Genomic DNA, 15,816 nt, shown 5'->3' with positions numbered 1-15,816 from the left:
AACTTTGGACTGTATGTGGATGGTTCCTCTGGCACCTACCACATTTTTGAGAGACTAGTACACCTGTGGTCAATTTGGAAAGATTGTTTGGTCTATTAAGCCTCATGCACACCTCCGTGGAACACGGACCGTGAGATACCGGCCTGGATTCCTGCTGAGTGCAGGAGCGCACTGCATCATTGGTTGCTATGACGCCGTGCGCTTCGTGCCGCCGGTGCTGTACAGTAATACACTCGTATAGATAATACGAGTGCATTACTGTACAGCAGCGGGCGCACGGCGTCATAGCAACCAATGACGCCGTGCGCTCCTGCACTCAGCAGGAATCCAGGCTGGTATCTCACGGTCCGTGTTCCATGGACGTGTGCATGAGGCTTTAGAGTGAGACTTGGGGACTACTACTACCATTATTGCAGCTGCCTATACACAGCTGTTGGGAAAAGCAAATGTAAAATACCTCAGTAAAGGCATTGGGGGAGATTTACCAAAATGAGGACTGCTACTGTGAAATGTGAGTACTACTATAGCCACTACCACTCCTCCCATCCTCCTCTCCTCTCTGAGTCGTTGACCCAATGGCCGCATGAATTTCTGGGTTAACCATCAAAATTGTGTATGATTTGGATGGATCATAAATAGAAGGCGCATATACAGGAGAAGTCTTCTCCTCTTTCTGAATCAACTCTTGGCTGTTGCTTTAAAAACTGCATAAAAAATCTGAAGGTGGAAACCCAGCCTAAAGATACAGTATACTCTATTATGAATAAGCACAAATGTATAACCTATTTAAATTAAATATCCTTACAGAATCGGCACAGTTTAACTCCTTACAAGCTAGGCGGAGGCTTCCACCTAGCAGTGAGCCCGGTGACATTACTGGCAGTAATGGGCGGGCTTTAGTGCTGCACTAGCCTGTAAAACGTCTAGGGCAGCGCTTAAGCCCGCCCATCAGTGTCGGTGACTTCACTGGCAACACTGCTAGGTGGAAGGGTAAAAAAGGACAACCCCCTTTAAGGAATCGCCTATAATTACTATAGAGCACTACAAATATCGCTGTTACCCCTCTGCTGACCACTAAAGATGTTAAAACCAGGAATACCATAGTTAACCCTGAAACCACCCTATGTAAAGCATGTGACGTAGTACATGTATATAGTTGGAAAAGTGAGGACATTGCAGAGCATTTTGTCATCACTTTTGTGGGCAACAACAAATTTGGACTCCATTTCATTTATAAAAGGAAATTGCTGCAGATCTTTTGTGATTTTTATTACAGTTACCTACCATGATGGACTCTTGATCTTGTTTGGTGGCATTTTGTATGTCTCTCAGAGCAGCTGCCTCTTTCTCAAGCTCACTTCTTATGGTCGCGTTACTCTGAATGAAGATAAAATCCAACACTGGTAATACAACCACTTTGCTTAATCCTGGCATAATTGCAAAACTCAATCCCCAACGATTAATGTTGGCATTGGAATCCTGATGAAATCAGTACAGCTGATAGCTGTCGGGTAAGCTTGAAGTCAAGAGGTTATACAGAGGACATCGAATGACAAGATCACTAGACATGGTTTTAAAGGAACTGTACAACTGAAATCATCATTGGGGCAAGTCTGTAGATGCAGAGATACTAATCACAATCAGGCCATGGTTACTGAGGAGGTTCGGTGAAGGTACCAGTACGATAAACGGCACATGATAGGTGGGGGCACCTTGTTACAGATTTTGTATAGGGACTTTAAGCGGGTTATCTGGAAAATAATATTGATGACCTATTTTGAGGATAGATAATCAATATTAATTTCCGGGTAACCTCCGATCATAATTCATTTATTAAGAAGAATATACATCAGTAGGGACTGGAGCATAAAAGAAAATCCACTTCAGTAAATGACATAGATATTAGGATCCACCATGGCATACTTGCCAACAGTTCTGATTTTGCTGGGAAAATCCAGTGAATCAGGCCGTGAAAGTGTCACGGGTGAAGTTGCAGATAGCTGGAACTTATAAATAAACGACCGACTGGCTTGATCCCAAACTAAGGAGCATATAGGTGAGCCCTATAAAACCCTAAGAGCTCTCTCTGACTGCTATGCACATGCAAGGGTCTCAATGGTAGACGATTGCATGCCCAGGTACCTAAGACTGTGTGACTCCTGAAAACCCTATAATAGTGAGGGGACACGACCACCGGCTCCCTGCACTTAATACGGACGGAATCAAGCCAGCAAGGAAACACAATAAAGTAAAAGACTTATCTGAGCTAACAGCAGCAGCAGCCTCCAGCAGTGAACACTTCATCCAGGAAGTAGTATAAACCGCAAAGTGAGGCAGTATGGGAGGGAATATAAACGAAGACGATTAGTCTAAATAAGTGACACCTGGCAGATGGAAAGGAGATGACAAAGTGAAACCAAAACAAAGAACATCATACAAGAGGTAGAGAAGAACGTCTGCCAGACCTTCTCACAGAACTGGCGGTGACAGTACCCCTCCGTCTACGGGTGGACTCCGGACACTCAGAGCCCACCTTCTCAGGATGAGACCTATGGAAAGCCCTGATGAGACGAGTGGCCTTAATGTCCGCCACTGGGACCCACATACTCTCCTCAGGACCATAACCCTCCCAATGAACGAGGTACTGAAGAGAACCACGGATAATGCGAGAATCCACAATCCTAGAGACCTGAAATTCAAGATTACCATCAACAAAAATCAGAGGAGGAGGCACACGCTTATATCTCTCACTCATCCTCTTCAGATTACCCTAAATCTTTTGCCAAATAAATGACAAAGACGAGGAAAATCTCTCCTCATCAGGTAAACCAGAAGACCCCTCTCCAGAGAATGTCCCAAACTGCGGATGAAACCCATATGCACCAAAAAATGGTGACCTATCAGAGGACTCCTGGCGACGGTTATTTAAGCAAACTCAGCAAGGGACAAAAAAGAATACCAATCTTCCTGATTCTCCGCCACAAAACAGCGCAGATATGTCTCCAGATTCTGATTGACGCGTTCGGTCTGACCATTCAACTGCGGGTGAAAAGCAGAAGAGAACGACAACCGAACCCCCAAGCGAGAACAGAAGGCCTTCCAGAATCTGGAAACAAATTGCGTGGCCCTATCAGAAACGATGTCTGAAGGAATGCCATGCAATTTAACAATGTGATCAACAAACGCTTGCGCCAGCGTCTTAGCATTGGGTAACCCAGGAAAAAGAATGAAATGTGCCATTTTGCTAAAACGGTCCACTACCACCAGAATCACAGTCTTTCCCGAGGAATGAGGCAGGTCCAAGGACGGGAAGGTATGGGTAACGGGAGGAGAGAACCCGATTCCCGTGAATGAGGGACCTTGGCACAAGCGCAGGTCTCGCAGGCTGCCACAAAACCCTCAACCGTCTTACGAAGAGCCGGCCACCAGAATCTCCGAGCAATGAGATCCACTGTGGCTCTACTCCCCGGGTGCCCAGCAAGGACAGTATCGTGGTGCTCCTTAAAAACCTTGTGTCGTGAAGCGAGAGGCACAAACAACCTCCCAGGAGGACAAAGATCAGGAGCCTCTGCCTGGGCTACCTGAACCTCTGCCTCCAAATCAGGATAAAGAGCAGGGACGACCACCCCTTCAGCCAAAATGGGACCCGGGTCTTCAAAGTTCCCCCCTCCCGGAAAACAACGTGACAGGGCATCCGCCTTCACATTTTTAACCCCAGGGCGGAACGTAACAACAAAATTAAACCTAGAAAAGAACAAAAACCATCTGGCCTGTCTCGGGTTCAGACGCTTGGCTGATTCCAAATAGGCCAGATTCTTATGGTCGGTAAACACGGTAATAGGGTGTCTGGCTCCCTCTAACCAATGGCGCCATTCCTCAAATTTGATGGCCAACAACTCCCTATCTCTCACATCGTAATTTCTCTCTGCAGAGGAGAGTTTCCTTGAGAAAAAGGCACACTGTCGCCATTCTGAGGAGAGGGACCCTGAGATAAGACCGCACCCACACCCACACCCACCTCAGAAGCATCCACCTCAACAATAAAAGGTAGAGAGACATCAGGTTGTACCAAAATGGGAGCGGAAGCAAAACTCTCTTTAATACTAGAAAAGGCTTTAAGCGCATCTACCGACCACAAGGAAAAATCCACCCCCTTTTTAGTCATATCAGTGAGTTTAACAACACAGGAATAATTCAAAATAAACTTTCTGTAATAATTGGCAAAACCCAAAGACCGCATCAGCGCCTTCTGATTCTCAGGAAGCTCCCAATCAAGCACAGCGTTGACCTTCTCAGGGTCCATCCGAAAACCAGAAGCGGAGAGAAGAAAACCAAGAAATTGAATCTCCGGAACCGCAAACACACATTTTTCCAGTTTAGCGTACAATTTATTCTCCCGCAGAATCAGCAAGACCTGACATAGGTGGTCCCGATGAGTCTTGAAATCAGGAGAAAAAATCAAAATGTCCTCTAGATACACCAGTACAAATTTCCCCACTAAATGATAAAAAATGCTGTTCACAAAATGTTGGAAGACGGCCGGAGCATTCATGAAACCAAAGGGCATAACCAAATTCTCGAAATGACCCTCAGAGGTATTGATGGCCGTCTTCCATTCGTCCCCTTCCCTGACCCTGACTAGGTTGTATGCCCCTCTTAAATCCAACTTAGAAAAAACTTTAGCCCCAACAATCAGGTTAAACAGGTCCGGGATCAGAGGAAGTGGATATGGGTCACGAATCGTGATACGGTTCAGCTCCCTGAAATCCAGACAAGGTCTTAAAGAAGCATCTTTTTTCTTAACAAAAAAAACCCAGCGGCAACAGGTGACTTCGAGGGTCGGATGTGTCCCTTTCTCAGGCTCTCAGAGATATAAGTACGCATAGCGACTCTTTCAGGTTGGGAGAGATTGTGTAGTCGTGATTTTGGCAGCTTGGCGCCTGGGATGAGATTAATAGGGCAGTCGTACTCCTGGTGAGGGGGCAACTCCTGGACACCACTCTCGGAAAACACATCCAAAAATTCTGAGAGAAAAGATGGCACAGTCTTGGTAGAAACCTCTGAAAGAGACGCCGTGAGGCAACTCTTTCTGCAAAACTCACTCCAACCATTTATTTGCCTTGCTTGCCAATCAGTGGTGGGGTTATGTTTAGTGAGCCAGGGTAGCCCCAACACTAGAGGAGTAGGTAATCCGCTTAAGACGAAACATGACATATCCTCAACATGAGCGTCACCCACAGTCAAACGGATATTGTGAACTATGCCCTTTAACGATCTTTGAGAAAGTGGAGCTGAATCGATAGCAAAAACAGGTATATCCTTTTCCAAAGTGCATACCTGGAAACCATGCGTTGTTGCAAATTGATTATCAATGAGATTGACAGCTGCTCCACTATCTACAAAAATCTCACAAACAGTGTTTTTGCTGTCTAGCGCCACCCTGGCAGGTAGGAGAAAACGGGAACTACAAGCAAACGACAAACCTTCAATTTCCGCATGAAGCTTGCCAATAGTAGCAAATGGAAAGTTTTTAGAGTTTTTTTTGTTTTGTTTTTATTACCCACAGAAAACTCCATGAATCTCCTAGAGGGGCAAACATTAGCCAAATGATTTATACCCCCACAACAGAAACAAACCCTCCTCTGAGAGCTGAATCCTCTACTATCAGAGGCAAGCAAACCCAGCTGCATGGCCTCCTCCTCAGAGGGGATTGAGACAGACTGAGACCCCTGCGCACTGAATGAGACAGCCCCACTGTGCTTGGGCTGAATATGACAGGAAAGAGTAGTCTCCTCTCTCTCTCTAAGACGCCTGAGCAATATGATCCAGATCATCATATATCTGCCCCAGGGCTACAAAAAATTCATCCACCGATCGGAGGGACCGTGCCCCCACCGGCAGCGAGAAGGCCCAAGACTGAGCGTTATCCCTGAGCAGCGAGATGATGATCCCCACCCTCTGCTCCTCATCACCAGAGGAATGGGGAAGTAGGCGAAAATTGACTTTGCAAGCCCAAAGTCCATGAACGCCAGCAGAACCGGTCACCTGAAACTGAGACACAGTTTTATGGAGATCTGCTACCTCCAGCGAAAAACCTTGCATGCGGTCAATCAAGGCTGAAACCGGATCCATGCTTAAGACGGTTATGGCGGTTTATAATGTCACGGGTGAAGTTGCAGATAGCTGGAACTTATAAATAAACGACCGATTGGCTTGATCCCAAACTAAGGAGCATATAGGTGAGCCCTATAAAACCCTAAGAGCTCTCCCTGACTGCTATGCACATGCAAGGGTCTCAATGGTAGTCGATTGCATGCGCACATACCTAAGACTGTGTGACACCTGAAAACTCTATAATAGTCAGGGGACACGACCACCGGCTCCCTGCACTTAATACGGACGGAGTCAGGGTCACCTAGAATCAAGCCAGCAAGGAAACACAATAAAGTAAAAGACTTATCTGAGCTAACAGCAGCAGCAGCCTCCAGCAGTGAACACTTCATCCAGGAAGTAGTATAAACCGCAAAGTGAGGCAGTATGGGAGGGAATATAAAGGAAGATGATTAGTCTAAATAAGTGACACCTGGCAGAAGGAAAGGAGATGACAAAGTGAAACCAAAACAAAGAACATCATACAAGAGGTAGAGAAGAACGTCTGCCAAATCTTCTCACAGAACTGGCGGTGACAGAAAGAGATGAGGATTAGGTAAGCCATGCTCCAAAGTGGGTGGTTTGTGGGTGTGGTCAAGGGATGGGGCCTACATTTGTCAAATTTACATTTTTAGATGTTGGCAAGTATTTCATAGTCAGGTAGAACATCAGTATTTTCCTAAAGCAAATAAAATTGTGTGCCTAAGATGTGCCTAAATTATTATGAGATGCAGCCTTCCACCAGAAAGTTATATCTATGCCAGTTAAGTGCTGGTGTAGATTCGAACTATAATTTACACCAGTTTCTGCCAAAAATTATAGTAAATTTTCCAGGCCATTTGAGGCCACCTAATACCGCTAAGAAAAGTGGCAATTTTTTGCACAGTGAGGCTTATCCTAAAATTTGCTATATATATTTGAAAATACTTTTTTCCAGCTTATTTTTTTATGAGAAGGAGCACTTCATATCAGTCAATCAGTGGTTTGCATAGGAGACGGAACTGCTTGAGACAGACCATTGTTGCGTAAAGAGAACAGCAATATCTAGGTAGCACCGCTCACCTTAAAGGGGTTGTCCAGTAGGAAGAAAATGATTTCCATTGTGTCTAAAATTTTTAATGATTGGACATACTAATATACTTTACTGTTCAAAGGTCCACTGATCTCCTGCTGTTATCCACGGTTCTGCACTTCCACTTCTGCCTTCTTCTCAACAGAGAAGAGCACTTTCTCACCCTTCCTGTGTTAGTGACAAACCTGCAGAGGACTAACTGTCAGGTTTATTTCAATAGCTAAGCCAGCCCACCTAAGATACTGAAATGAACAAGTCAGCCAGGCCCCTTCACATATAGCACTTGTCATGTGCCGAAACAAGAAACTTCTCTCCTGTGTTGAGACTTGGTTTAAAGTGGAGGTGTTGAGACTGAGGCTGACAGCAGGAGATCAGATTTTGAACAATAAAGTTTATTAGTAAGTCCAGTAGTTTAACATATAAGACAATGGAAATATTTTTTTCCTACTGGATAACCCCTTTAATGGAAAGTGATTTGAATCCTGGGCCAGTGGTAAGGGATGGATCTTGCTGTCCAAGGCAAGTGTTTAAATTTTTTTTTTTAAGTGTTCACATTAGTTGGGTGTTACATGGAAAATGATTGTTTCTCTAACGCTTTAATGCATTGCATTTATTGTACCCAAAAAGTACTTCTATTAGTGATGTACAAAGAAATTGAACTGCCTATTGCTTTTGTTTTGTTTTTTAATCAGTAAATTTTGTCTCATCCATATTGGCCCAAGGTGACCACCTACTACTCCTGGCCCTTCCAGTGAAAATAAACAAGTCAACTCTAAAATGTATAGAAATACAGTATAATCATGATCTATGGTTTACCTGGGTAGAGGCAAGACTTTCCAGGAGTGGGATAAATTTGGCAACTTCAAGAATGAAAGGAGGTTCTTTTATCTAGTGGAAAATGTAAGAAAAGAAGATGATGAATTAAAAAAGTTTTACATATACAGTATCTGACTGATACTGAAAAAGAACAAACAGCAGACATGGAATATAAGCAGAAAATTTGCTAAAACATGTGTGACATCTGGCTGGAACAAATGTGTCCACCCCAGAGACAAAGGGGGCAGAATCTCATCACACTGGACGTGTTCTGATCTGAATCCTTTCTCTCTGCCTCTTACTTTTGATAAGTATCTCCCTATCACTACTGTACCTTTGAGCAGGAATTAGGGGAGAGCAGTGTGAAGGTGCATCTCATAGAAATACACTGTAGATTCTGCACACAGCACACACTGATAGTAGAGTCAGTTAGGTGAGGTTTATAACTCAGCCACTAATCATTGTAAGTACTCATCTATAATAAGGCTCCATTCACACGTCGGTGGTGTGTTGCGGACCCGCAAATTGCGGATCCACAACACACCCGCCCGGCACCTCTATAGAAATGCCTATTCTTGTCCCCAAGCTGCGGACAAGAATAGGACATGTTCTATCTTTTGCGGAGCTGCGGACCTGAAGATCGGGGCCGCGCTCCGCAAATGCGGATGCTGAAAGCACACTGTGTGCTGTCCACATCCATTCCGTCCCCATAGAAAATTAATGGGTCCGCACCCATTCCGCAAAATTGCGGAACGAATGCGGACCCATTTGCGGACGTGTGAATGGAGCCTTATAATATTTACAGGGTTCATGTACAAAACAAAAGACATCACTACATAACTGGCTAATATACCACTGAAACACTAGGAGTGAGGGCCCTGCTCGCAAGAGCATACAAGCTACACTATATCAAGGCAAATCTGGTGCCTTAGAAAAGACACACATTATATCTTCAGCAGCACATCAGACATACAGAAGTACATGGAGGTTGGAGATGGATGGGTAGAAGTCTAAGAGCTGGAGAGATTTCATGTAATACTGTAGTTGACAGGAAGTCCTACAGGCAGAGGAGTGTGATATCCTGCGTTCACAGGAGAACTAGTTTTGGACTAGTAATCAGATTTCAGATTACATGACCCAGGAGCCCAAAATGAAAGGGTACATAATGTATAGATTCAACTGAGCTTGAAAGAAACAATGTACACACTGATAGAATATTGCTGGTGAATGGCATTTTATTAGAAGACTAGCAGAAGGATCCGGCTTCGCCCGGGTATATTTCATCTATTTCATTTAATGTTTGTGTGTGTCGTTAAAAGATATCGACAGTATCCACTATAACAGTGGCATCTACAGTACTCTTCCCCCTTAACAGTGACCTCCACAGCCCCCCACCCCTTAACACTGACCCCCCCCCCCCCCACAGTGCCCCGTCTCCTTAAAATGGGACCTCCACAGCAGCCTACCCCCTTAACTTTGACCTTCACAGCAGCCTGCCCCTTTAACAGTAAGTTCCACAGCACCCCAACCTCTTGACAGTAACCTCCACAGGAGCCCGTCCCCTTAACAGTGACCTATACAGCACTCGCCCCTAAACACTGACCATAGGTTACAGTCCCCTTAACTGTTCTCCACCATTCCTGGCCCCCTTAACAGAGACCTCCACAGCGACTGCCCCTTTAACAGTGACTGCCACAGTACCATGCTCCCTTAACAGTGACCTCCACTGTACCCGGCTGTACTCCGTTCTGTTAAAATGTGACCTCCACAACACTCCGTCCCCTTAACAGTGACCTCTACAGCACCCTGCCTATTAACACTGACCTCCATAGCGGACCATCCCCTTAACTGTGACCTCCACCGTTCCTTGCCCTCTTAACAGAGACCTCCACAGCGCCCACCCCTTTAAAAGTGAACTCCACAGCATCCCACCCACTTAACGGTGACCTCCACAGCAGCCGCACCTCTATTAGTGACCTCCACAGTACCCCATCTCCTTAACAGTGATTTCCACAACATTCTGCCCCCTTAACAGTGGACTTTACAGCAATCTGCCCCTTAACACTGACCTCCATAGTGGACCGTCCCCTTACCTGTGACCTCCACAGCAGCCTGCCCCTAGGGTGGCCAGAGGTCCGGTTTTAGGCCGGACAGTCCGGCTTTTAGACTCCCTGTTCTCCGCCCAGCGCAAGATGTCCTTTTGAACAGCTCACTCTCAGACAGCAGCACTGTGCTGTCTGAACATGAGCTGCAGGGAGAAAGTCAGCCTCCCTTCCACCCCTGCAGCTGACAGAAGTTGATTTTTTCAATCCCTGTCAGCTGCGGAGTGGAAGGAGGCGTGGCCTAACCGGGTCAAGTCATGGCTTAGCGGGACCTGGCGGCAGGGTTTTAAGTCTGTCTTGTGAGGGTGGCCTGAATGGCTACCCGACCTGCCCCGTTAAATGTGACCTCCACAGCACTCCGCTCCCTTAACAGTGTTATCCACAGAGCCCTGGCCCTTTAAAGCTAACCTACAGCAGTGAAGAAAAATGGCTGGGTAGTTATGGAAACCTGGTGTAAAACTGTGTGTATGTGGAGACTAAGGGCCTGCAAGATTATATTGGCTGATAAGGGTCATGTGACTATGGGTATGGCAGTTGGGATATGAGGAGAAAGACCTACAGGTTTCTATTGGCTAATGCATTAATATTATTATTATTTTTTATATCTCAGGAACGGTACGTGCTAGAGAGCTAAAACCTTCCCAGACACCTGATGTACCTGTGTGCCAAATTTTGTGATTGTAAATGCAAGTGTGCAAATTCCTTTAGCAGACATACATACACACATACACTCAGCTTTTTACACTGCCTGTCCCAAAAAAAAGTTGCCACAAAAAAAAAAAAAAATTTGCTTTGATTACAGCACGCATTCGCTGTGGCATTGTTTCGATAAGCTTCTGCAATGTCACAAGATTTATTTCCATCCAGTGTTGCATTAATTTTTCACCAAGATCTTGCATTGATGATGGTAGAGTCTGACTGCTGCGCAAAGCCTTCTCCAGCACATCCCAAAGATTCTCAATAGGGTTAAGGTCTGGACTCTGTGGTGGCCAATCCATGTGTGAAAATGATGTCTCATGCTTCCTGAACCACTCTTTCACAATTTGAGCCCGATAAATCCTGGCATTGTCATCTTGGAATATGTCCGTGCCATCACTGATAAAAAAAAATCCATTGATGGAATAACCTGGTCATTCAGTAGGTTCAGGTAGTCAGCTGACCTCATTCTTGGAGCACATACTGTTGCTGAACCTAGACCTGACCAACTGCAGCAACCCCAGATCATACCACTGCCCCCACAGGCTGGTACAGTAGGCACTAGGGATGATGGGTGCATCATTTCATCTGCCTCTCTTCTTACCCTGATGCGCCCATCACTCTGGAACAGGGTAAATCTGGACTCATCAGACCACATGACCTTCTTCCATTGCTCCAGAGTCCAATCTTTATGCTCCCTAGCAAATTGAAGCCTTTTTTTCTGGTTTGCCTCACTGATTAGTGGTTTTCTTACGGCTACACAGCTGTTCAGTCCCAATCCCTTGAGTTCCCTTCGCATTGTGCATGTAGAAATGCTCTTACTTTTACTATTAAACATAGCCCTGAGTTCTACTGTTGTTTTTCTTCGATTTGATTTCACCAAACGTTTAAGTGATCGCCGATCACAATAATTCAGGCTTTTTTCCCTGCCACATTTCTTCCTCGAATTCGATGGGTCCCCACTATCCTTCCAGTTTTTAATAATGCATTGGACAGTTCTTAGCACAATTTTTGTAGTTTATGCAATCTCCTTAGATGTTTTCTCTGCTTGATGCATGCCAATGATTTAACACTTCTCTAACAGACTAACATCTTTTCCACGACCACGAGATGTGTCTTTTGACATGGTTGTTTAAGAAATGAGAAGCAACTCATTGCACCAGTTGGGGTTAAATAACTTGTTGCCAGCTGAAAGATAATCGCCCATGCAATAATTATCCAATAGGAGGCTCATAACTATTTGCTTAGTTAAATCCAGGTGGCAACTTTATTTTGCATAGGCAGTGTATATTAGATATCTAGGGAAAGTCCTACCACAACCATTCTCCTTGATGACATCTCCAGAACCACTTTTCCCTTGGTTTGGGAGTTTGGCCATTGTTGCACTTGTTAAATTGGACAGAATGCACATTGACAGACATGAGGGGAGACAAAAGCTGAAGCCTCATGAGATATAAGTCTGACACATTTTTTGTGAATGTACATTGACAGGTCTGGAGAAATACTAAATGGATTCTGGAGCAATGTGAAATTTTCATTTGTAAGATCTCAAATCCCCAAATATGCATAGCTAATATGCTTAATGCGTGCAATGTATTCAGGCCCGGCGCTATAATAAGGCAGACCAAGAGGCTGCTCTAGGGCGAAGAGACAGGGGGGCGGAAAAATGAAACTTAAATTTTTTTTATTTTATATAATTCACTTGCGCCGGCGGTCGCTCGGCCTCTGTGAGCAGTTACGCCGCCCCACCAACCCCGGGCCCGCCTCTACCTATCTGGGCCCGCCCAGCCCGGCCTCCAACGATCCGGGCCTGGCACTGCTTTCTTGCTGTGATATCACGCAGTAAGACGCACCTGGCATGGCACTATATGGCAGGCACCAGCAAATCCTTCACAGGGGCCCAGCCCCGGGGGCAATAGTATATGGCACTGGCAATAAGTAAACTAAGCAAAAAAAAAAATAATGAAATACAGGGAGTGCAGAATTATTAGGCAAGTTTTATTTTTGAGGATTAATTTTATTATTGAACAACAACCATGTTCTCAATGAACCCAAAAAACTCGTTAATATCAAAGCTGAATATTTTTGGAAGTAGTTTTTAGTTTGTTTTTAGTTTTAGCTATTTTAGGGGGATATCTGTGTGTGCAGGTGACTATTACTGTGCATAATTATTAGGCAACTTAACAAAAAACAAATATATACCCATTTCAATTATTTATTTTTACCAGTGAAACCAATATAACATCTCAACATTCACAAATATACATTTCTGACATTCAAAAACAAAACAAAAACAAATCAGTGACCAATATAGCCACCTTTCTTTGCAAGGACACTCAAAAGCCTGCCATCCATGGATTCTGTCAGTGTTTTGATCTGTTCACCATCAACATTGCGTGCAGCAGCAACCACAGCCTCCCAGACACTGTTCAGAGGGGTGTACTGTTTTCCCTCCTTGTAAATCTCACATTTGATGATGGACCACAGGTTCTCAATGGGGTTCAGGTCAGGTGAACAAGGAGGCCATGTCATTAGATTTTCTTCTTTTATACCCTTTCTTGCCAGCCACGCTGTGGAGTACTTGGACGCGTGTGATGGAGCATTGTCCTGCATGAAAATCATGTTTTTCTTGAAGGATGCAGACTTCTTCCTGTACCACTGCTTGAAGAAGGTGTCTTCCAGAAACTGTCAGTAGGACTGGGAGTTGAGCTTGACTCCATCCTCAACCCGAAAAGGCCCCACAAGCTCATCTTTGATGATACCAGCCCAAACCAGTACTCCACCTCCACCTTGCTGGCGTCTGAGTCGGACTGGAGCTCTCTGCCCTTTACCAATCCAGCCACGGGCCCATCCATCTGGCCCATCAAGACTCACTCTCATTTCATCAGTCCATAAAACCTTAGAAGAATCAGTTTTGAGATATTTCTTGGCCCAGTCTTGACGTTTCAGCTTGTGTGTCTTGTTCAGTGGTGGTCGTCTTTCAGCCTTTCTTACCTTGGCCATATCTCTGAGTATTGCACACCTTGTGCTTTTGGGCACTCCAGTGATGTTGCAGCTCTGAAATATGGCCAAACTGGTGGCAAGTGGCATCTTGGCAGCTGCACGCTTGACTTTTCTCAGTTCATGGGCAGTTATTTTGCGCCTTGGTTTTCCACACGCTTCTTGCGACCCTGTTGACTATTTTGAATGAAACGCTTGATTGTTCGATGATCACGCTTCAGAAGCTTTGCAATTTTAAGAGTGCTGCATCCCTCTGCAAGATATCTCACTATTTTTGACTTTTCTGAGCCTGTCAAGTCCTTCTTTTGACCCATTTTGCCTAATAATTATGCACACCTAATATAGGGTGTTGATGTCATCAGACCACACCCCTTCTCATTACAGAGATGCACATCACCTAATATGCTTAATTGGTAGTAGGCTTTCGAGCCTATACAGCTTGGAGTAAGACAACATGCATAAAGAGGATGATGTGGTCAAAATACTTTAATTTTTTTTATATATACACAGGGGACAAATGATTATAGAATATATACAGAAGGGGCAAAATGGATATATACAGGGCCCCTGTATATATTCCATTTTGCCCCCTGTATATATATCCATTTGCCCCGCTGTATATATTCCATTTTGCCTCTGTATATATATCCGTTTGCCCCCTCTGTATAGATTCCATTTTGTCCCCTGTATATATATCCATTTTGCCCCCTCTGTATATATTCCATTTTGCCCCCTGAATATATATCCATGGGATGCTGGTGTTAGGGGGAGTTCTGGGTGAGGGGGGGGGGGCGCCAAAATGTAGCTTCGGTTGTGTAGGCAAAGATCCTTGCACCGGCCCTGAATGTATTTCAGTAGTAAACGTTGGGGGACAACCATTTACATATAAAAATTGCACAAACCATATGACTTAATTTTAATCATTAACCGCCAATTTGTACAAACGCTATAAAATTATAATCATTTTTGTGCTTTTAGATTGGGAGATTATTGTTATGTTGAATTATATGATAATCTGTACATGTGAACAGACCTCCCGTTGCCTTAATCTTGAGCCACCCAAGCATTAGTTAAGATTTCGGTAGTCATACCTGTGCTAAAATGCTAGTCAGAGGCACTTGGTTCAATCCACTGTTGTTATAGTCTTGCAGAACCAGTATTGCAATATTGGAGAGCATGTCTAGTCCAGGAACATTCACATTGAAGTTGTCTATCTGCTTCTGTAGTTCTCCTGTGTACTGGAAGGAAGTTATAGGAAAGTAATGAGAGAACAGATTTATTACTATACAGCTTTACTCGGGATTTAGAGTAAAGCTTCTATCATCTCAACATTACTGGTTAGATATTAATGCAGTTAGCTTGGGATGAGTCACTTCCTAAAGTGTATTATAACAACACTAGGCTGAAGCGGATACTGAAATAATTTCAGTTATAAATAATATAGAATTATATGTGGAACACAGTTTGTAGTATTACGTCATTTTCATGTTTTCACAACCTGTATTAGTCAAACATACATACCCTAGAGTTTTCCTTGAATCCCTTAGTACACAATGTTGAAATGTAGTCTTATATGGTTATCACTTGCTATATATACAGATACAAGATCTATTTCTCTTGTGTTGCTGCACTCCCTCACTCCCTCAGCATAGTACCACAAATGAATCACACCGGCATGGGTTTCTTACCTGAGAAATGTTCAAGATGCTATCCAAGTCAATGGGATTAAGATCAATAACATTCCATATTGGGGCACCACCCTTGCACTGTCTAGAATAAACACAGAAAAATAATTTATTTCCAACAATATTCCCTTTGGTATTGGACCAGAGAGGGGTGCAGCTATAGGAAGTGTAAAGGCAACAGTTGCTCTGTATATGGTAGGCTAATAGCTGTAGGCAGTCTGGGCATGCTGGGAGTTGAAGTTTTGCAACAGCTGGAGGGCCTCAGGTTGGCCATCCCTGGTCTAGGGGTATATGC

The 15,816-nt window shown here is 44.3% G+C and overlaps 1 protein-coding gene across 3 annotated transcripts in view; it reads right to left on the bottom strand.

Moving 5' to 3' along the window:
• Positions 1-15,816, bottom strand: part of PROM2 (prominin 2) — a 76,286-nt gene that overhangs the window by 17,519 nt on the left and 42,951 nt on the right. For all 3 annotated transcript variants that reach the window (XM_040414472.1, XM_040414471.1, XM_040414473.1), the window contains 4 exons: positions 15,525-15,606; positions 14,928-15,074; positions 8,039-8,110; positions 1,285-1,377 (listed from right to left, as the gene is read on the bottom strand). In XM_040414472.1, coding sequence (XP_040270406.1) covers positions 1,285-1,377; positions 8,039-8,110; positions 14,928-15,074; positions 15,525-15,606 — 394 coding nt within the window. The remainder of the gene's footprint in view (positions 1-1,284; positions 1,378-8,038; positions 8,111-14,927; positions 15,075-15,524; positions 15,607-15,816) is intronic.

This window comes from Bufo bufo, chromosome 1 (assembly GCF_905171765.1).
Source record: "Bufo bufo chromosome 1, aBufBuf1.1, whole genome shotgun sequence".
Classification (NCBI taxonomy): domain Eukaryota; kingdom Metazoa; phylum Chordata; class Amphibia; order Anura; family Bufonidae; genus Bufo; species Bufo bufo.
This window is presented reverse-complemented; position numbering and strand designations above follow the sequence as displayed.